The sequence below is a fragment of the Ursus arctos genome, unplaced genomic scaffold (genome assembly GCF_023065955.2).
Source record: "Ursus arctos isolate Adak ecotype North America unplaced genomic scaffold, UrsArc2.0 scaffold_34, whole genome shotgun sequence".
In the NCBI taxonomy this organism is placed as follows: Eukaryota; Metazoa; Chordata; class Mammalia; order Carnivora; family Ursidae; genus Ursus; species Ursus arctos.
The window spans coordinates 12,421,193-12,442,928 of NW_026623030.1; the positions used below are offsets into that span (position 1 = coordinate 12,421,193).

The window sequence follows — 21,736 nt, forward strand, 5'->3', positions numbered from 1 at the left end:
CCCGCCCCCAGGTGAAAGTGATGCGTAGCCTGGACCACCCCAACGTGCTCAAGTTCATTGGTGTGCTGTACAAGGACAAGAAGCTGAACCTGCTGACAGAATACATTGAGGGGGGCACACTGAAGGACTTTCTGCGCAGTGTGGTGAGCATACCACCCTCGCTGCTTTGCCTACAAAGGGTCATGCTGAGCAGGACTGGGCACAGGCAGGGAGGGTTCACTGGGAGACTGTGTTGACCTGTGGGGCCTGGATCCCAAATAGGACAGGGCCTCACAGCCTCTGATGGCATTCCCCTATCCCATAGGACCCATTTCCCTGGCAGCAGAAGGTCAGATTTGCCAAAGGCATCGCCTCTGGAATGGTGAGTTCTACCAGCATCTGCCAGCGGTGGGAGTGGTGGTGAGGTGGGGATGGGGAGTCAGGATAGGTGCAGGGATTGCAGGCAGGCACCAGAAGGCAGAGACCCCAGCCTGAGCAGCTTGTTTGGGCTGGGTCAGTCAGCAGCTATTTATTGAGCTTCTCTCTGTGCTTGTGAAATTGCCCCCAGTTGCCTTTTCTTAGCTTACAACCTACTCTCAACAAGTTCTAAATCTTCAAGGACAAACAGGGCATGGGTAAGGCAAACTAGTAGTGTCCAGCTGCTGCGGGAATTTGGAGCAAGTAGAGAACCTCACTGCCTATGAAATCAGAGAAGAGGGGAAATGTGTTCTAGTTAAGCCTGAAGGATGGGTCAGAATTAGATAAAAGTTCCTCTTGGCAGAGAGGCCCCAAGGTTGAGGTGATGATATCAGCAAAGACCTGGGAGGAGAGAGGAGGAAATAGTCTGTTTCACCTGGGAAAGAATGAGACCAATTATAGTAGTAATACCAGTGACAGTTGCTGAGTGCTTTCTATATGCCAGGCACTGAGCTGAGGGACTAACATGTATTATGTGTTCCTCATGACAACCCCAGTTTCCAGATGAGAAGCTGATGCTAGAAAGGGACAGAGCAGGGAGCTTAGGCTAGTCAGTCTGACCCCCAAGCCTGAGATTTTAATCACTGCTCTTCATGTGGGGTCCATGAAGACTGTGTTAGTCTGGAGGTACATTAAGATCCCTGTGTTTCAGACTAAGGAGTCTGGATTGTATTTAGGAATCCAAAAAGACAGGTGTAAAAGATATTTAAGCAAGAAGGTTTTGTGAGCAGAGCTCAGGTTTTTTTTTGTAGATGAGTTCGGTGCTGTCAGTAGGTGGGGGTCGAGTTAGGAGAACTGAAGGCAGGAAGACCAGGGGTGGGGCTAGTGAAACATTTCTGAATTATGGTATGGCTGTGGAGATGGGAGACTGGTTGGCAGGGTGTAGAGAGACTGGTTGGCAGCAAGGGAGCAGAGGTAGGGGGAGGAGGAGTTGGGGTGGCTTGAGGTACCTAGAAGAATGGTGGTGTCATTTACCAGATGTTTTTGGGGGCAGCGATGTTGGGGAAACAGGTTTGGGAAGAGCTAGTGTTGGCTGAGGCTGATGTGGGGTTAGTGGGGGTCGCATGTGTAGAGAAGGTGGCTTTGAGGAGACTGGAAGGAAAATGCGGGCACCACACGAGTTTCAGGAGCAGGTAGCATGGGAGAGGTGCAGGCAGCCTTTGGAGAAAGGATGGGCAGGCAGGTCACAAGAGCTACAGCATTCAGGAAGAGCTCCCCGGATGTGTGAGCAGAGCCAGGAACCTTGGGAAGGGAAGCAGTATTGTAAGGGACTGGAGGGGGCGTTGCATAGGTAGCTCCTTCCACATTTGCTCAGGAAGGGAAGAGAAAGAAAAGGAAGGGCTGCAGAGAGACAAGAGCCAGAGGTGGAGGCCTGGGTAGGGCAGGGGGGAGGGCGGGGAGCAGAATAGTAAAAGGAGACTTGCATGAAAACATTGGGATAGGAAGAAGTTAAAATGTAGACAGGGAAGAGCAGAAGAGCAAGGAGGGTGCTAAGTCTTAGGGAGGGAGACTGTCAGGAATACAGAACCCGCTGGCTAGGAGGAGGTCAGGCAGGAAGGATCCAGGGTGGCTGAAGCCAGAGATTGGGGTGAGGATGGCTGAGGGGGGGCTAGGAGTAGTGCATCGAGGGAGCCCACTTCAGGTGGCCTGGATCTATGTAAAATGGGTAGTGGGGCTGGGGGCATGCAAGGGCTGGGGCCCGTGAGTTGGGGACTTTAGGAGGGAGCAGTGAGGATCTAGAGCAGCCGCTGGGTTGGGGTCAGTGGACAAAGGACGGTCAGAAGGTGGTAGCAGGGAGAGAGAGGAGGCTCAGGCAGCCTTTGGCTTTCTGTTGGTGTTGGGACAAGGGCATGACAGCAGGAGGCCCTCGCCCTAGGGTCCAGGTTGGGTTCTGAAGCTGAATAGGGATGGCTTGGGAGAAGAGCAGCCACCAGTTGCAGAGTCTGCATCTGCTTAAATTACTGGCCATTGGCCTCAGCTCGTACTTCTGTTCCAGGCCTATTTGCACTCCATGTGCATCATCCACCGGGATCTGAACTCACACAACTGCCTTATCAAGCTGGTATGTCCACCACCTCGCTGTTGTCTCGCTGGGCCAGCCCTCTTGCCTTGTCACAAAGGAGACTGTCCCCTTGTGCTTTAGACCTGAGTTGTCACCTAGGGCTCCGGTCTTGCCCTTCCTGCTGCACCTGATACCCTCCTCTCTCTTCTGGGGGCTCTCAAACGAATGCAGACACAGTACACCTCCTCCCAGTAGCAGCCTTTGAAATCGTTTGGTCAGAGGGAGCTCCAGAAGTTCCTTAACTCTATATAGAGCCCTGTTGTTTTTCCTGGTTTCACCCCATGGTAGTTCTGTAACACAGCTCACTACAGACCCTGTTCTACACGTGTGGCACCTTGAAGCCTCACTCTGAGGCCACAGAGCTAGTAAATGTACAGTGGCCAGTTTGGGGCCAGCATTTTTCCCACCACCCATCAGCTCTGGTTTGTTAGCATGTCATTTCTTCTGTTAACTTACAGTCTAGCTCCTTGGGTGTCCACTAATTGGCCCTGGCTCCTCCCTCTGGGTCCATACTAAATAATCTTAACCCTTTTCCACATGACTGCCCTGTAGCTATTTGAAGAGCTTATCTCCCTCCAGGTCCCCCCACTGGCTACCTCCATCATATCTTTTCCTGTCTTATCCTGTTCTAGCCATGCCTTAAATATTTTGGGGAACAAGGCAGAATAGGGTAGAAAAGAAAAGAAATCCCTTTTTCTTCTCCTGAGTTCCACTCTCCAGGTCCAAAGCCTTATCCCTGCAGGCTCCAGGAGCTCTGCTGTGAACACCCCCAGGTGGGGGGAATCTGCTGAGCAGATCCCAGACTGTTAGAAAACAAATAGCCAAGCCTTGTCTGCCAGACAGAGCTTTAGCTGTGACTCCCCTTTGCTATGTACCTTTTCTCCCCTTCTCAATGACTTCTTTTGGGAATGTCCTCACCAAGTCCTGACCTGGCCCTTGTCCTACCAGGACAAGACTGTGGTGGTGGCAGACTTTGGGCTGTCACGGCTCATAGTTGAGGAGAGGAAAAAGCCCCCAGTGGAGAAGGCTGCCACCAAGAAACGCACCTTGCGTAAGAATGACCGCAAGAAGCGCTATACAGTGGTGGGAAACCCCTACTGGATGGCCCCTGAGATGCTGAACGGTGAGTCCTGACACTGGACAATGGAGGGGACATGCCCCCAGAGGGGAGTTTGGGGGCCACATCTGCAGCAGAGTCCTGGGTGTTCCAGAGGGGGCCTGTGAAGTGTAAGACCAGGTACCCACAGCTGACAGCTAGATGATTTTTATCCCTTGCCAGACTGGACCTCATAAACTCCTTCCTCCCTGAGCTCCTGGGCCTAGGGTGAGATCTGACTGTGCCTTTTGTGCCCCAAGGGTAGCTGAGAACTCAGGCTGTTTATTGCCAGAGATTTAGCCTTTTCTTTCTCCCTGCTGAGAACTGAAGTATGGTGCCCCCTCGTGGATAATGCTCAAACCAACCACATATACTGGCTGGGATTCTTGAAATGAACAGCATTGTGAGGCCTCAGAAATGGCCTGATTCAACCCTTTTTTGGAGTCTGAGGCCCAGAGAAGTTCAGTGGTTTGCTCAGGAACATACAACTAGCTAATGAGAGAGTCCAGGTGAACCCTGATCAAGTTCTCTTTCACTGTCCCATGCAGTTTCATTTTGGGCAGTGTGTTTTATAAGATCTCTCTGTGGCAGGCCACCCAGGGCTGAGGAAAGATCACGTTCAGAGGGTGCCTGTCCTGGGCAGCCTTTACGGCATCCCTGCGGAGCCTGTTCTAGCTCTGGTTCTTGGCTGTGGCCTGGTTTGGCCCCAGACTCAGTACAGACATAAGAGACCAAACCTAACAGTCTGCTCTCCTGTGTTCCCCTAGGAAAGAGCTACGATGAGACGGTGGATGTCTTCTCTTTTGGGATCGTTCTCTGCGAGGTGAGCTCCAGCCAGCACAGAGGCCAGGCCTTAGGCAGCGAGCCTGGTAGTTCTGTCCTGCCTCAGAGCCAGGACTGCTCCTCCTAGTGATGAGCAGTAGTTCACCGTAAAATCAACACGAGTGGTGTAGGGTTGTGCAGTTTATCCCACATCTGTTGACACATTTGAGTCTCACTGGTCCCGTGAGAGGGATCGGGCAGGGATTTTTCAGGTGAGGAAACTGAGGCTCAGAAAGGGGTAGCGACTTGCTTTTGGTCCGGATGCAACCTTTCCCCCTCCCCCACTTCCCCAGGCCCTAGTAGTGCCATAACCCTCAGCCCCACAAGTGGAAGTAGCCACTGTATCAAGTGCCAGCCTGCTGAGCACTGTGGGGTGGATAGAGTGAGTCTTGGAAAGGTCTCTGCTGTTAGGAGCTTCGCTCAGTGTGTCTGGAAGCACTCAGTCAAACACATACGTTCAAAGCCTTCTGTAATTCCTACAAAATGGTGAGTGGTAGAGGAAAGACAAAGGACAGTTGGAAGAATGAAGGACAGTTTTTTAAAAACTGTTTTCTTTAACAGAAGTCAGTTGAGCATTTACTGTGTGCAGAGCACTGGGCTGGCACCAAAAGGTTTCAGACATGAATCAGACTCAGGACCTCACTTCACAGAGCCTGAACTCTGACAGGGGACATAGACGGGGGGGACACGGCAGGGCAGGGTGGGATGTATGGAGCTCCCTCTCCAGATTTGGAACATCTTGCTTCTGCTGCAGTGCAGCCTCTTCTAAACCCTCCAGTAACCAGATTCTCAGTTGAGAGACAAGTCTGGATCAGTGAGATTTGGGCATGGAGGACAGCTCTCTAACCTTGGTTTTTACCTCCCTCTTCTGCCCATCCTTCCTGTCCATACACCAGTATCCCACTCCCCTGTGACTGCACCCACCACAGTCCATTCCTGACCAGCCATCTTCTCATCTGCAGATCATCGGGCAGGTGTATGCAGATCCTGACTGCCTGCCCCGAACACTGGATTTTGGCCTCAACGTGAAGCTTTTCTGGGAGAAGTTTGTCCCCACAGACTGCCCCCCAGCCTTCTTCCCCCTGGCTGCCATCTGCTGCAAACTGGAGCCTGAGAGCAGGTTGATATCCAGCCCCTTTCCCCCAGCTTACACAGGCCTAGGACGCTTGCCCCAGCCTTCCGCCATCCCCAAGCCTTTCCCAGGTACAGAGTTGGCAAAAGCCTTGAGCTCAAGGATGTGGCTGTCAACTGCTGAAGCCACCCTAACAACTCTGACATGCCTGGTGGGGTATTGGGGGGGACAGAAGCATAGCCATGAGTGACCCGAATATAACACAGACACAGGCATGAAAACAAATTGTAACAGATGAAATTTCACCGAAACCTATGCCATTCTAACAAAATAAGTGTTTTTCATGTTCACCTATCTATGTCCAAACACTTATAACCTCAAATAAAGAAGTTTTATTTTTTGCCTTTTCATTCTCCCTGTTACTACCCAGTCCTATTTATCATTTTTGTTGACTGTGAAATTCAATTAAGAGACTGCCCAAACATAATATACATGATGTAGTTACTCAGGTTTTTTCAGTTTCTCCTTATAAAAGGTATTACTACAGTGAGCATCTTTATGCATTTAGCTAATTATCTCCTTGAAAGAAAAAATTTTTGAATGACCTTTATTCATTTCAGATTATAGTTTTCATTATTGTCAGTGTTACCCCTTCTTAGTCATTTTAAATGTCTGTGTTTAATTCACTCAGAAAATACTGACTTGAGTGCCTTGTGCTCGACACTGTCCTGAGCACTTGGCTGAGGAAAGCAAAGCTGCCTGCCCTCCTGGAATTCACATTCTCACAAGGAGAGTTGATAAACAATAGATAGAATACCCTTCATTGAATATTAGGAAGTGACAAATGGTATGGAAAAAAAAGCAGAGCTGAAGAGAGAGGATGTATACGGTGCAAGTTGTAATTTTAAGTATGGTGGTGAGAGTGGGCCTTGCCGAGAAGGTGACAAGATGGTTAAACAAAAACATGGAGGAGGTGGAGGAGTAAGCCTGAGCTGGCTTGGGGTTCCAGGGCAGCTAAGCTGTTTCCACAGCACTGGGAGCCTGCTGTTTGTTTTCCCCTTGGGAAGAGCTGCTGAGTCTATGAAATGTCCCTTCCTGAGCAGATCCATTGATGTGGAAACAGTTTGAGGACTGGAAAGAATCTTTAAAAAGGCACTTAGTCCAATTCCACCTTTGATGATTGCATTTTCTCCAAGACATGAGAGGAGCTTTTTCCCCCTGGAGTTTCTTTTTTTTAAGCTACCCCCTCGAGCAAGGCCAGCCTTGTCACAGTGCTATCTATCATCTTCACAGCAACCCTACTCAGTAGCTCTAACATTATGTAACATCCCCATTTCCTGCAGAGGCACGAGGTTAAGGGATTTACCCAAGGTCACACAACTAGGAAGTGGTTGAGCTACAGGCCTGGGTGCCTTACACAGCACCCCATGGCCCTCCCCTCATCTCACCTGCCTCCAACTCACCCCCCCCCCTTTTTTTTTTTTCCTAGACCAGCATTCTCAAAACTGGAGGACTCCTTTGAGGCTCTCTCCCTGTACCTGGGGGAGCTGGGCATCCCGCTGCCTGCAGAGCTGGAAGAGCTGGACCACACTGTGAGCATGCAGTACGGCCTGACCCGGGACTCACCCCCCTAGCCCTGGCCCAGCCCCCTGCAGGGGGGCGTTCTGCATCCACCGTTGCCCCCTCTGCGCCCCATCCCTGCTGTGGGCAGGGCCGTCCGGGCTTCCTGTGGATTGGCAGCTTGTTCAGAAACACGATAAGCCATCCCTACTACCTCCCCAGGAGGCGAGCGGGCGCAGCACCAGGGAAACACATCAAGGTTTGGGGGCCTGGTTACTGTCTGTAAATCCAACACTCGCCTGAAAGCTGTGAAGAAAGGAAAAAAAAAAAAAAAAAAAAAAAAGCCTGGCCCATGGGCCAGGAGGAATCTGTTACTCATGACCACTTGGAACCTCTCTGGCATTGGGATTCCAGGAGGCTCTTGCTTACACTAATCAGCATGACCTGGGCCTGCTGGGCAGGATTCCAGGGTGAACCTGCCTGTGGGCTCTGAAGTCTCTAGTCCAGCTGGGTACAAGAGGACTTCAAGTGGGAGTGTGGATGAGAAAGACCGGTGGCCAGGTGGCTATCCAAGGACGTGAAATGACAGTGGTGCTACCCCCCCCCCCACTCTGTGTCCCACCCTCTGGGACAGGGGTTGAGGGAGTAGGTTTTGAAGAGTCCCTTAGTTTGTGGTGGAACTGGCCAGGAGTCAGGAAGGGCTAGTTTGCTCATCTCCCAGGCCTAGGGGCCACATCAGTGTGCGGGGGAGCTTCCACCTCATGTTCTCAAACTGTACTGCTAGAGGCTCACTGAGAGCTCCTGGGCCTTGTTACCTGCAACAGGCACTCACCCACAAATGCAACAAGAGGCTGGGGCCTGGAAAGAAAGGGGCCCTGCCCTCTAGAAAGCCCGTATCCTGGCTGCTGTCATTCATACCCTGGTGGACACCTCAGTCAGAAGCCCAAGTCATTTAGCTTAGTGCTAGATGGGTTCTGGAGGATTGTGTGGCTTGCCAGGCCCAGGTTATGAGCCAGGGGAGTGGGAATCTCAGCTGTCTCTTGGTCCTTCCCTGTGGCAGCCAGTGCTCACCCTTCAGCATGCCTGGTCCAGGCAGCAGCTTGGGCAGGAAGAAGTGGTGTCAGAATGCTGGAGCTGGGATGCTGGGGGAGACTGCATCCTGAGTTGGGCTTTCTGGCTTCTACCTCCCTTGTTGGTTGGCCCAGCTCACTAGCTCCTAGTAGCTCCTAGCTGCAGCTTCCCGACACAGCTATGGGCACTGAAAAGCCCTGGAGGCACCCTCCACATTGGCTCCCAGAACTCCAGGGACCCTTCAACACGACAAAATTTGTCTCTTATGTGTCTGTGAGCTTGCACCGTATTTAACAAATTGGGAATGGGTTTGGTATATTACTGCAATGTGTGGTGGTTGTGTTTTTTGGGAGGGTGGGGGGAGACAGTGGGGGGCAGGGAGTGATCCAGGAGAGTGGTTGATGTTAATACTATTTTGTTGCTATATCTGTTTGGTGATATGTGAAATACTGTACATAGACCTGATTAACTGTGGGATTAGATGTCCTCTCTGGACAGAGTTCACCTGCTATATAGACCATACTTACGTGTGGAGTGTGCCAGCTTGCTGTAGAGTTGAGCCCTGGCTCTGAGCAAACCTAAGTCAGAATTTTGTGGCTGGTTGTGCCTCAGCTGTCCCCAGCAAGCATGGGAGTGGTGGGCCCATGGTGGGCCGTTGAGCAGACCAAATAAATTAAGCAGTTAACATAAGTGGTGTTACTGAGAATGAAAAATTGACTTGGGGCCTGACTCAGCAGGAGGATACACACTAGGGTGGGGGGCTCTGCTGGCCACTTCCAGGCCCCTGCTCCATGACTCCCCACAGCAGGGGACTTCTCATGCCTGCCCCCCCAACTTTAATTCCCTCTTTATAGACACCAATCTGCTCCAGGGAACAAGCACATCCCACCTGGGGCTACCCAGTCCTTGAAGCCATCTCACTCTGACCTGTGTGCCCAGTCCTTCCTTTGGGGCCATACACTTCCAGCCTCTGATGCACATACATTCCTGTAAGCCTGGATATCCTTCCTGCAGGCCTGGGTGCCACCTCCATAAAGGGAAGAAATGAATGCAAGTCACCTCCACCCCTTGTGTTTTCCTTCAAGTGCTTGAGAGAAGACTAGCCTTGCTTCTGCACATGGGAGATGTGAATGGAGCATATTGGTCAAGATGATATCTGGCTAGTGGGATCCTGGGCACAGTATAAATCCATATACCTGAAGTTGATTTCTCCCAAACCTTGGGGAGTTCAATTTAAGGACAGAATCTGGTTCCTGACAAAACTGATAATCTAGGGTAGCACTTGTTTATAGAACTATAGAGCAATGTCTAGGCATGGGGCAGAGATCACCTAGAGGCAGAGAACCTGTTGCTGAAATCTCATGCTGAAAGTCAACAACTTCCTGTTGGTAGCTTCTGGAGTCCTAGGAGTCACCCACAGGGGCCTTCCTCTACCTAGAGCTACTCCCTATAGCCCATGGACCCAGCCCCCCTTTGGCTGCTGCACCACCACCACCCACCACTTCTGTCTCCAGCCCCTGCCAAGGGCTGCCTTGATGTTCATTTTAACTACCTCCACCTTGGGAAGAATACTGAGCAGGGAGATTTGCAGTGACCAAACCACCTGTGGGGAAGCCAGCATACCCATCTTTCCTACAGCTTCAACCTGAATGAGTTACCCACCACTCTGTTGTTGCCACCCCCCAGTTACAGGGCCAGGGTTAATGACAGAAAGCCAGCGCTTGCCACACAGGTGTGGACAAGGTAACCAAAAACTAACCAACAAGGGAGGAGTGTCCTGGCACCCCATAAAAACTTGGCAATACAGAGTTGTTTTGTTTTGTTTTTAATTTATATAAGTCAAATGCAGAGCAACTTCCTGCACTTTAATATGCAGGTATCAGAATGAGGTATATAAAACATGTACACAGAGAAATGCTTTTATAGAAAAGTAGAAACCAGTAATATACTGTTCTTTTCTTCAGCATCACTAACACCAAGGAACCCATGAGGCCTAGGTCCCCTCAGCAAACCACTCCCAGGAATAGTCTGCTGAAGAGAATGGGCCCTACTGACCCCCCTTCTCCATATGGGGCAGTGGAAGGGCTTTGGGAAGGAAGCTCTGGATAGGGAGCACTGCTAAGGCCTCCAAGTGTGCCATCAGGGCTTGGAGGCCCTGCTGAGCCACTGGCTCAGTGCAGCACAGTGCTGTGGAGAAATGTTACTCTCCTGGCCACGCCAGTAGCTTGCTCTACGACCTTGGGCATTACTTTCCCCCTGTGGGCCCCTGTGTTCAAAAGGCTGGAGGAACCCTAAGGTCCCTGCCAATGGTTCTGTTTTACAAGTTAGGGGCTGTGACCCTAACCCTACTACCCCACAGGAATGCACTGGCCTGGAGGTGACCTGCAAACTTAAGCCCTGAAGCACTTTATTACCTTGCCTCTGAGCTTAGTTTCTGAGTTAACCTCTCAGAAGCAGCTCACAAGGCCCCACAGTGTAATTCCTGTAGGTTAGCTGGCTGTTGTCTTACCCCTGAAAAACGAAAAGAGGTCATCGTCTACCCTGAACAGAGGCTGTCTAGGGTACCCCAGGTCCTGTGGCCTAAAGCAGCCACGGATCCTTCTCTACCCTCTTCCCAAGTGGAATGTTCAGTGCGATTCTTCCCTTCCTTTCCTTTTGAAACAGGAAGAGTCCCTGGGCCCAGGCCCGGCCCATGGTTATCAAGGCACATCACCACCAGCAAGCCGGAGCACCCCCAGGAGCCCCCAGCCTAGACCCCATTCTCAACCCACAGTTTTGACTTTTGTATGGATTCATTTCTGGTTCTCAGAGGTCAGTAGGGAGTTCCATCCCAACTATTTTAAAAACTAAATATATTTTTTTAAATACTGCCTCTTGACCCGCTTGACCTGAACTATGGATAACAGTATGCGCCACTCAAGCCCACAGAGAAAAAACAGAAGGGCGGAGACTGAGGCCATCTTAGATAATAAAGCACAGAGGAGCCCGGGGGAGCTCCTTATTGGTCCCTGGTTCAGTTCCGGGGCACAGACAATGTTTGGAAGCCCTTGTCAGCAGCACTGCTTTGGGGGCTGCCGCTGTCTCCGTCCACAGGCAAAATCCTGCTCTAAGGGATGGAGGAGGAGCATTGGTAGGACCCTACCCAGCCTCGCCCTCAGCACACCACCTGCTTCTGTTTTAGAATTCACCAAAAAAAAAAAAAAAAAAAGTCAAGGGAGGGTTTTAACCACAACAAAAAGTGTAGATCCTCCCAAGTGTAGGAGGGTAGGCTGTTCTGCACCAGTGTCTGCATGGGCTCCTGCCCATTACTGGCAGCTCAGGCCCCAGGAGTGCCTGCCTGACCCATGAGGGGGGCACTGCCCTCCTGAAGGTCCACTGGAGTCTGGTTGGTGTGGACCACAATAGTCTTCTCATCCACGATCTCACAGGTAGGGTTGGTGAAAGCAGATAAGGGTAGGGTTATTCGCTGCATCTCCCTCTCACATACTTGCTGGTCATGCTGCTCTTTCAGGTCCTTCCCCCTGGCAGGAAAAGAAGGAAGCATTCAGGCTGTGCCTCCTGCATGGCTTTGCTCATTAAATAGCATTGCTGCACCCAGGCAGGGGCGCAGGCTAAGCGTGGTCAGAGTGAATCAGTGGCTGATGTATGAGATTTCCATTCTGCCAGAATGCCTTAACAAGAAGCTCCTACATCTCTGGTCTCTGCTTCCTCGTCTGTAAAACCGGTGTATACCAGCATGAACCTCACACAGCTGCAACAGGCTCAGTGAAGACAGTGTAGAGGGGAGAGACTCTAAAAGCAAGATATGGTTTTGTTCTTTCAGCCAAGGGCTCCAAGAGACCCAGAGAACCATCTCAGTCCTAACCAAAAGTTGTGCAGAAAACTGACCAATTCTAAGACAGCTGTCTTATTCTAAAGTCCTTGGAAGGTGTGAGCACTAGCTGGAAACAAGGACTGTTCCCAGCCCCTCCAGGGGGCAAAAGGGACTAAGGGCTGTTCAGGTCAATGGGAAACAATGAGCCAGTGACCATCAGATCCCTCCATGTTTGCACACCTTTGAATTCTCATGGTGCTCAGTGACCCAATCAGGACATGGTGTTGCCCTGTTTTACTCAAATGGAGTGTTCACTCCATGCTAAGAACTTTCGTACATTATCTCACTCCATTCTTGGCTGAACCCTAGGAATTCATTTTACAGATGAAGAAATAGCTCAGAGAAGTGAATGAATTCTCCAGTAACATAATGGGCTCAAACCCAAGTCTGTTGGACTCCAGCTGATACTCAGAGAAGTTCTGACCTGATCAGGGTCATCCCAAAGAAATGGTGGCACAGGGACTCAAACCCAGTCTTCTGGCTGCACATGTCAGGCCCCTTCCCACTGACCTGGACCATGCCCATTGCAGGCCAAAGGGTTTGGTGAGTGCCTAGCACACTGCACAGAACCAACACCCAGGACCCAAATCGGCATACTCTGAAGTCACAACTAGACACATGGGCTCAACTGTCAGAGGAAATCTTCCCAGAAGGAGCCCACCCCAAAGAGAACTTGAAACAGGCAGCTGATCGATGACTTGGTGAAACAACACCTGCCTACTTCAGACCTCAGGGAAATAGCTGAAATCAGATGGATTATACCTCTATCATTTGAGGTACAATGGCAAGTTTCCAGAGACTGAAGGATATTGAGAAAACAGCAGGGCCTAGAGGGGGCGGAGTCTGCACAGGTACCTCAGAACTAGCTTTAAAGCAACCAGTTCTAGTGAATTCTAGTACCAGCTTAGCCTTGGCTGAGTGACACCTGGCAAAACACAGCCTTGCTGAGCCTTGGTTTCCTCATCTGTGAAATGGGGATAACATGTGCCTCAAAATAAGATAATGAATGTGAATGCATTTTGAAAACAGCGGAACTGCTATAAAACTCACAGAGAAGGTTATTATGATTTGCCCTGAATATGACTTGACTCACCAAGCAATGTTATCTTAATCTGGTTTCCCAAGGAAACTACTGACCAGCCAAGGCAGTTATTGTTTATGTGACCTCAGCAGCTCCCCTTCTTTCTGGACCTTAATTTTATCATTTGTAAAACAAGGACTTGGGCTTGATAACCTCCAGGGCCCCTGACATGCTGTGAGATTCCTCACATGAGATGTGCTCTGATTCCCTATTTTTCATTGTAAGGTCACAGAAGGCAAATTTGTGAGCTCATCTCCCTGAGTCACCCTGGGTGACTGAGTTTCTGCATGTGCAAGCCTGAGACGCTTGCCCCATACTTATCATTAACCTCTGTACTGGATACTACCAACTCCTGCAGCAGAATAACTCCCAGAGCACCCCAAAAGGAAATGGAGGGACATGGGAAGATGGTTGTCTGGCCCAAGTATATCCCCACTCGGCCTAAGATTCACTTTGCCCTTGGGCACTGCTCATCAGTTACAGCTGTCACCACAGAAGGAAACACCTCCTCCCATAATAAAACAAAAAGCCAGATTCTTCAAGGTTGCCCATGTAAGGAAAAACTTGGAAGGTCTGGATTTAATTTTATTAAGGGAGCCCCAAGCCAGCAGAAGGCCAAAAGGTAATTAACAAAAGAGGTGGAGTATGCAAGTGTCCTTTGCCAAGGCCTGAATTTCAAAATCTAAGGGGCTGGAGGAAGACGGAAAGTGAGAACTCACACATCCTGAGTACCTACCAAGGTGCCAGGAAATGACCTTCCCATTATCCAGGATGAAAAGAGCCACCTATGCACCTACTGGATGCCACACACTTTATATATCTACCACTTCTGCACCAACTTTGCAAGATAATATTATCCACATTTTATAGATGAAGAAACTGAGGCTTTGGAGTTGTCCTGCTTTCCTCAGCTACCTTCTTTACCAAGCATCTGGCTGTGGCCAGCTGTTGATAATGGTCAAGCTGCATCATAAACAAGTCTTTAGGGGGAAAAAAATCAATTCATATTAATGGAGCAGAACAAGACTGGAAGAACAGCCAAGGGTAAAGGAAGGAGGTGCTGGGATTCATCTGAATTACAGTCTCATCCATTTAGAAGCCTCAAAGCACACCCAACCCTACAGGCCTCCTGTTAATGGTGCCTAGGAGTGCTGGAGATGCAGAGGCTGTCCCCAGCTCCAAGATCTGAGAGGCCACCAAGCCTGCTGCATTGACCATCAGGCAGCTCAGCCCCTTCCTACTGCCTCTGGGTGGGTGGGTGGGGGGTGGCCAGGCTGTTGTCTGGCAGCCAAGAAAGAACAAAAGGCTTATTCACTGACTCAGCTCCTCTCCTAAGAGGGTGGAGTAGCGTTGACTTACAGTTTTTTCCCTTGCCTTTTTATCAGAAAATAAACGCTCCCTCCGGATAGCACAGACACTGCGCTCGGGGCAGGGACAGGGAGCTGCAGACTGGCTGGCTGAACCCGGTAGCCTAGACAACCATGACAAAGACCCGACAGGCTGAGCCCTCACCCACCCCCACCTGCGGCCCTTACTCCCCTGAGAGGAAGCCTGGTTCCTGCTTGCCCTTCCCAGCCAGGGGAAAGCTCCATCCCATTAGCCTCATGGTCCTTTACAGAGTTCAAGGGTTACAGTAATTTTATCCATGACTGCTCCAGAGCCATGATTGGGAGCTGGGCTGGCCAGAGTCAGCAGGTGTGAATGGAGCTGCTGCCTGCCTCTGACATGCTCTTTGCGGTGATGGAAACACCCCAGACTTCCTTCAGGCAACACAGGTTTCTTCCCATTATTCTTTCACTATTTTCCAGTTGGAAGTAGTGCTGTGCCATACTGCTGCTCAGGAAAAGTTCCTCAAGGCAGCTAAGGCTATGAACACAAACCCTATGCCCAGCTACACTGTCTAATTTCATCCTCACAACAAACCTATATGGTATCTATTAGGATCCCTGTTTCAGAGATGGGAAGGCAGATGCAGAGAGGTTAAACCATTTATTTAAGCAAATAGCAGAGCTGGGATTTGAACCCAGTACCATCTACAGCCACCAGCAAAGTAATATTGCCTTTTTAGGAAACATGTGAAGAGAGGATCATCACATCTAACCTCCTGCCTTTACACTTTTTACAGATGAGGAAACTCTGAGGAAACCAGAGAAGGTAAATTACTTGTCCAGTGTTGCACCCAGAATTGGCAGCAGCTCCAACACTACATCCTGGTTCTTTTGACTTCTAGACCCAGCTATTTTATTTTCAAAGTTTCCATTTTTCCTACTGTCCTTTGCAATTCAAAGCAAATTTGCATGATGCTGCTGAGCCTCGCTGGGCTTTTGGGATATACGGATAATCCCTGGACACATCTTACTGGCTATGTAGCTTAGACATGGCACTTAACTCTTTTAAGTCTCAGCAGCTTACTGTAAAATGGTGTAAAAAGTGAACCTTGTAAGTGTGGTCATGAGGCTTGGGCCAGATCATCAGGGAAGAGCATTCAGTAAGGCCCTATTTATTTAAAAAGCATGCAATAAATATTGGCTGCTATTATGATTATCTAACCTGATTGGTGTTCTACCGCTTATATTTAATACTTATGATAATCTTGGGTGGTGGTTATGGGTATATGGAGGAGGATATATCCCCATACAATAGTCAAGAAACCAAAGTGCAGAGAAATGGCAGAACCTACACTCAAAAGCTCTTTCCAGGACACACAGTTCTCTGACTTCGGAGAGAGATGGGAGCTGAGAGCTTGCCTCTAGCCCACATGCGGTTTCCTGTTATAATCTGTTCTCAGAGCACTTTTGCTGAGGAAAGGGGTGGTCCAGTGGTTAGTGACAGGGAGTCTGGTGACTTGGTGCTTTGCCTTGAGTTTACAGGACAATAAATTCTAGGCCTCGGGACAGTCCTATGACAGCCTAGAGAAGCAAATTTAGAAGAAAAAAAGGCCTGGATTCCTTATTGGGCATGAGAACTGAACTCAGAATTAGGAACATTTAGTCAGTTCAAGCACCTGGAGGCCTGGAAACTGTCACAAGATTGGAGAAGAGCCAATTGCTATCCAGTGGCTGAGGAAGGCGGAAATATTTCAAGGGCTCAACTCAGCCAACAGGTTTGGGTCTGATTATGAACTGTAGGCCAGGGCTACCACATCATTTCCTCTACCTTGCTGAAATGAACAAGTCGGTGTCCCTGGACCTGCCATGTTAACCATCCCACTGGGGGCAACAGCCTCGGAATGGAAATCAGGAGACCCTCTTAGGTCAATACTTGGCTCTCTCTGAACCTCTGCTTCCTGAATTATAGAAAATCAGAGAAGGAACAAGGGCTTAGAGAGTGCTAGTACAGGACTCATATTTTACAGAAAAGAAAAAACAGCTATCATTTACTGACCACTTACTATGTGCTACACACTGAGCTAAGCTCTGCAGTAGGGAACAGAAGCAACTTGCCCAAAATCACACAGGTACTTACTTTGTGGCAACATTTAAGACTTGGCTCCACCAAATGCTACGTGTGTGACCTCGAGCAAGGTACATATCCTCTCTTGTCTGTTTCCTAACATGTAAACGGGATGATAACAGCATTTACCTCACAAGGGTGATTATAAGAACTGAGTTAGAGCATGCAAATTGCTTGAAGCAGGGTGTGGCATATGGTAAATGTTCACTTTTGCTCTTGTTCTTATTATTATTCTTAGCCAACACTTCCCCTTTTTCATGTGTAAAGTGAGGAGGCTGACTACACCGTCTCTAAGGACACCCTAGGTTTATTTAATGCTGGGTGACCCACCGGGGCTGTGAGCTCAGACACAGCCCTTGCCACTGGAAAATGCAGGCCGCCATGTCACTTTCCTTTCGGAAAGCCTTCTCAGACCATAGAAGAGAAATATCACAAGCACCCAGGGCTAGAAGTCAAATCCCCTGATGTTGCCCAGAATGGCAAATAATTTTCCCAGAACTAGCCAATGCAATAAAAATGAATGCAACTCTGGCATCATGCACCCATCGTGGGCTTTGAGAGCCTTTTCCATATGATATTTCAGGAGGCCTCTCAAAATGAGCATTCCTCCTCCTGTTGTCCCAGCCAGAGGTCAGGTCCCCGAGTTTCCTAGGAACCTCTTCGGATTTCTCATATGTGGTGATGAGTAGCAAACAGGTTCTATGTCCTCCAACTCACTTTTTCCTCCTGTTCTGAAGGAGATCCCACTGCTTATGGCCCCAGGGAATTCAAGCCCCAACTGCAAAAGGAGTGGCTAGGAACCTTTTCTGGTAGGATTTTATTTTTATGTATTTTATAAAAGGGGGAGGCACGGAGGGAGAGAAAGAATCTTAAACAGGCTCCATGCCCAGTGCGGCAGAGCCCAATGTGGGGCTCAATCTCACAACCCTGAGATCATGATCAAGTTGAAACCAAGTTGGATGCTTAACCGACTGAGCCACCAGGTGCCCCTCTAGTAGAATTTTATCACTCACAGAAAGAATTCAGTCTCTGGGACCCTGCAATGAGTGTCCAGCCTGATTTCTGCAGTACCACTCACTTCCATACCGGGCATGTTGGATTAGACAGCAGAGAATCTGGTATCAAAAGAGCTGGGTTTGAATCTAGGTTCTGCCACTCCCAGGCACTATGACCTTGGGCAAGTCACTTCACCTCTCTGATGAAAGCTTCCTCACCTGTAAAGTGGGAAACAAGAACTCCTACCTCACAAGGCTTTTGGGTGAGGAGTAAAGACCCTAAAGGAAAAGGTTTGTCCAAGGTCACCTGGTAAAGACGAGAACCAACTCTGTACATCTTAAGCTAATTTTCCTCTTTCAATACTTGACTTCCTTTTGGGGTACGTATGCCACAAAGAAGTCAGATTTGACTTTATGTACCTTCTTCCCCTCCTCTCAGCCCAGAAGAGAAGCTACTGACCTCTTGTAGGTATAGCCCAAGACGATGCCAGCTCCAATGGCGATGATGATCACCATCATGGTAATGCCCAGCACATACCCTGCCAAGGACAGGACACAACGTCCCATTAGCCTCACCCCAGACGATCAGAAAATACTTCTTGGTGACTTGCATAAGGACGGGTTGGGGCAATCATACCCAGAGTTCCCAGGTCCTTTTTCTCCTTGGAGTTCATCCGCACCCGCTGGCTGATCCCAATCACTGGCTGCACGGCTGCTGCCTCACTCCGGGCGGGCAGGGCGTTGGCAGGAGCAAACACCTGCACCTCATCTCCACTTGGCACTTCAGACGCCTCCTCAGTTTCCTCTGTGGAGGCTGGAGGGGACAGGGAAGTGGTCTCTGGAGGTGAAGTGTAAAATATGTCTCATTAGAGTAGCCTGAGTCAATTCCACAGCTGAAACTGGCCTGGAGTGTTGGGGGAGGTAAGGGGAAAGGAGTTCACCCTAGCATGCACATACACACTGAAATCAATCCTTGCCCCAGGGGCAAGACCAGGTCTAAGGGGGCCACACTACAATTGTGACAAGGCAAATGTGAGAGGAAGGACATAAGAAAGAGCCTCTCCTGCCTCCCATGTCTTTTTTCTGTCCAAATCCTTGCCAGCTTCCAAGGCCCGGCTCAGTTGCCCTCTTCTCCAAGGGGTCCTCCTCTGCGCTAGGAAACAATCCATGAATCCACAGTTTGCCAATCCCTATGTTATACGCGTTACACATCCCATTTAATCTCTGAGAACGGTCTCACTGCCTCGGGAGCAACTAGCCTTCACTCTGGAGTCCAAGAAACTTAGATTCAAATTTGAACCCTGCCATTGCCTTCAACATGTCGCTGAACTTCTCTGAGGCTGAGATCCCCCAAACAGCTTCCTTCCAGGGGCGCTGTGAGTAGAGTACTTAACACACAGACGCTCCACAACCACACTAGACGCTGAGGGACTCGCTTAGGGCGTGGGGCCGGAACTCAAGCCCCGTGAGCTCCAGGAGGCTGCGCACCAGACCCAGAGTGCGCGGCCAAGAGGTGGGGCCTCGCCTCCCACGGTTGTTTACAAGGCGCTCGCGGAGGATGAGCTCACTCCGAGAGGCGGCAGCGGCCAATGGGCTTTGGGCCCTGAGGCCTGGAGACAGCCCTGGCCAATCGGACGGCGCGGGGCGGGGCGGGGCCGGCCGGCGACGCGCGGTCGCACGTGCGCGGCGGGTGTAACCGCCGCTCCCAGGCCGCCCTGGGCGTGGGGGTTTGGGGGGTCCTCAGGACCTCGGAGTCCGGTCGGGTACCTGGGCAGCGCAGGTCCTCGCAAGGCCGCTTCTCAGGATCGCCAGCCTCGCTGCTGACGTAGCACCAGGGCCCGCGTGGGTCCTGGTCCGGGTTCCGGCAGTAGCTATGGTTGCCGGCCTCTAAGAGGGGAGAGAAGGCGCCATGGGACGGGGCCAGGACCCAGGCCGCGGCCGTCGCCCGCCCCTCGCCCGCCGCCCGGGGCGTACACTTACTCGACTCGAGGGCAGACGCCAGGCCACTCTGCGCCTCCAGCCAGTTGAGGCAGCGCAGGCCCGGTGCTGGGGAGGGCTGGTCCGCCCGGTACAGGTGGCCGTTGTCCCAGAAGCAGCCTGTGAGGAAGAGGAGCCGCCCCCCCCCCCCCACACACACTGAGTGGCCGGCAGGGGAGCCGGGCCCACCCCGCCTGGGCGACCCTGAGCCCGGCTGGACCTCCCTGACCTCACGTGGAAAACCCCTGCTGCCTTGAAAGGTTGTTGTGAGGCCGGAAAGAGAAGGAAGAGAAAGAAAGCGCGTCTAAAGCCCTTCTCTGGTGCCCGGCCCTCAGCGCTCAGAGAATGTTAGCTTTGCTTTTCTTTTTTTAAGCTGGAAAGCTCTGCACAAGTGCAAGGGGTTGTTACTCTGGAACTTGTGGCCACTTTGGAGGAGTGTGTCGGGGAAGCCTGGGTTCGAGTACCTTTTTGGAGATGTTGAAAGTTTTGGGTCGGTGGGCGACCAGACCTAAAATTCATCCCTGTGTTGTAATTTCATCTTACATAAACTGGGATATTCCTTTCACGGATATGGCCACACTTGCACTGGCAACACTCCCTCCCAAGAGGATTCTACAAAAGCTTTGATTCAGTCAGGCAAAAGAGAGCCTCAAACGGAGGGAACCTGCCTCATCGCTGTTTGGATGTAACTCCGAACTCCCATTCCCCTTAGGAGGAAAGCTTGGGGAAGGAGGGCCTGTGCCCTAACCACACCATGCAAAGCCCCTGAAAAGAACAGCGCTTAGGGAGTAGGGGAGATGAACCCCAAATTCCATCCACTCATGAGCCACAGGCAAGGAAAAGAACAGAGAAAGTGGCTACTTGCCTTTGTTCTTAATGGCAAATATGGAGCTGCAAGCCCCTGACAGGGAAAGGAGAAAGAAGAAGAAGAAAGGGGGAAAAAAAGAAGCAGCAGCAGCAGCTTTCATGGGACAAGAGAAACCAGCTAAAAGCTTCATTTCCAATGATCTTCCTGTCGAGCCTGGCCACGCTTGGGAAATAGAGAGCTTTACCCTTTCTACTTCATTAAGTTGCTGCAGGAAGGAAAGATTGTAATCTCACCTCCAGATCCATAGGCTTCTGCTGGGAGCATGTTGCTGATGAGGAATGTTTGCACCCAGGCTAAGAGCATCCTCACCTCCTTCATCTTGCAGGTGATTGACCAACCAGTATCCAACCGGGGTCCCCTTGGCGTGGGTTCTGCCTCCCAGTCCCCAGCCTTGCAGTCAGACCTGCCCTTGTTATGCTCTTCTGGTAAACAGCCTCTCTTTAGAACTGGGAGCTTCCCAGCTAGCTTGCTGCAGCGAGGTGTTTTTTCAGCTGAAAGGCGCCCCCTGGGTCCTAAGCCTCCTATGCCATGCAAGATCACTAAGCCGAGAGAGGAGCTCCGCCCAGAGAAGAGAGAGGCAGGGAAGTTCAGGTTGTGCTTAGCAGAGGATCAGTTTGAGACCTAAACTGACTGCATCCCCAGGGCTTTTCATCTCTTCTGTTTCCCTTTGTGTGAGTACAGAAAGAGTAACTCTGTCAAGAAGCATCATTGTGGGGAGGAAGGTTTGAAATTATAGTCACAAAGGCAGAACAACTTAGGACATGCTAACTATACAAGCAGGAGGAGCTCAAGACCACATAGGGGGCTCAAATAAGAGTATCCAGGTGGAAGGAACACTTTACATCCATTCCTGAAAAAGGAAAAGGGCCTTTGTGGTTTTTACATTTTTATGAACACGGACTTTTTTTTTTTTTAACAGTATAACTTTGCCAGGATCGGATCAGTCACTTTACTTTGTTTATATTTGGGTTTTGGGGGTGTCATATATAGTAGGAATACAGAAGGGATCTCTTTAGTTGAAAACACATGTTATGCTAACATTGGGACATTTGCTCAGCTATATTTAATAATCTACCCTTTCTACCAGCCGTGAATTCATATAGAGGAAGTTAAGTCAAATGTTTGCTATTTTTCCTCCACCCTGTGGGAAATCCATTCACAGTGATTTATATCCATCATTAAACCTCACCACATTCGTATGACTTAGGCCTTTTGGAGTTAGGCAGAAGGGTCCTCTTCCTGTTTGGCTGACAGTTTGAGTTCCCAGGCAGCCTCAGTAAATGGAGGGAGAGAGCGCAGTGATTCTCCAAGACTACCTTGTGACTCAGGCAAATCTCAAAATAGAAATA

At 50.3% G+C, this 21,736-nt stretch overlaps 2 protein-coding genes and 1 long non-coding RNA gene across 10 annotated transcripts in view; 2 read left to right on the forward strand and 1 right to left on the reverse strand.

The window, feature by feature from the left end:
* LIMK2 (LIM domain kinase 2) overlaps window positions 1-8,826 on the forward strand; it is a 55,261-nt gene extending 46,435 nt beyond the window's left edge. For 3 of the 5 annotated variants that reach the window (XM_026484857.4, XM_044379022.3, XM_026484859.4), the window contains 7 exons: window positions 12-143; window positions 305-361; window positions 2,453-2,518; window positions 3,467-3,641; window positions 4,382-4,437; window positions 5,399-5,556; window positions 6,998-8,826. In XM_026484857.4, coding sequence (XP_026340642.1) covers window positions 12-143; window positions 305-361; window positions 2,453-2,518; window positions 3,467-3,641; window positions 4,382-4,437; window positions 5,399-5,556; window positions 6,998-7,142 — 789 coding nt within the window. In that variant the 3' untranslated portion in view covers window positions 7,143-8,826. Of the gene's footprint in view, window positions 1-11; window positions 144-304; window positions 362-2,452; window positions 2,519-3,466; window positions 3,642-4,381; window positions 4,438-5,398; window positions 5,917-6,997 lie in introns of those variants that run through there. The other 2 variants (XM_057305706.1, XM_057305707.1) reach the window with 1 other exon arrangement.
* A 1,122-nt stretch (window positions 8,827-9,948) lies between these two features.
* Window positions 9,949-20,885, reverse strand: PIK3IP1 (phosphoinositide-3-kinase interacting protein 1). Of its 4 annotated transcripts, none has more exons than XM_026484867.4 (6): window positions 20,621-20,885; window positions 19,523-19,639; window positions 19,310-19,429; window positions 18,180-18,380; window positions 18,003-18,081; window positions 9,949-11,660 (listed from the first exon to the last, which is right to left on the reverse strand). In XM_026484867.4, exons 1-6 carry the CDS (start codon window positions 20,703-20,705, stop codon window positions 11,456-11,458), a joined length of 807 nt encoding a protein of 268 aa, XP_026340652.1. In that variant the 5' UTR covers window positions 20,706-20,885; the 3' UTR covers window positions 9,949-11,455. The 4 variants fall into 4 exon arrangements, with proteins under 4 accessions (XP_026340652.1, XP_044234958.1, XP_048077269.1 ...); XM_044379023.3 differs by having other exon boundaries at window positions 18,180-18,356; window positions 20,621-20,872; XM_048221312.2 differs by lacking the exon at window positions 9,949-11,660 and adding an exon at window positions 15,065-16,643 and having other exon boundaries at window positions 18,180-18,356; window positions 20,621-20,876.
* Window positions 19,634-21,736, forward strand: part of LOC123000302 (uncharacterized) — a 35,198-nt gene continuing 33,095 nt past the window's right edge. The window contains exon 1 of the long non-coding RNA XR_006408232.3: window positions 19,634-20,712. This is a non-coding gene — a long non-coding RNA (uncharacterized LOC123000302). The remainder of the gene's footprint in view (window positions 20,713-21,736) is intronic.

Coding starts and splice junctions, on each gene's coding strand:
- PIK3IP1 (XM_026484867.4), bottom strand. CDS start 20,705: ATGAAGGAGGTGAGGATGCTCTTAGCCTGGGTGCAAACATTCCTCATC. Junction 19,640..20,620: donor AGAAGCCTATGGATCTGGAG/GTGAGATTACAA, acceptor TCTTCCTCACAG/GCTGCTTCTGGGACAACGGC. Junction 19,430..19,522: donor GGCGTCTGCCCTCGAGTCGA/GTAAGTGTACGC, acceptor CTCCCCTCTTAG/AGGCCGGCAACCATAGCTAC.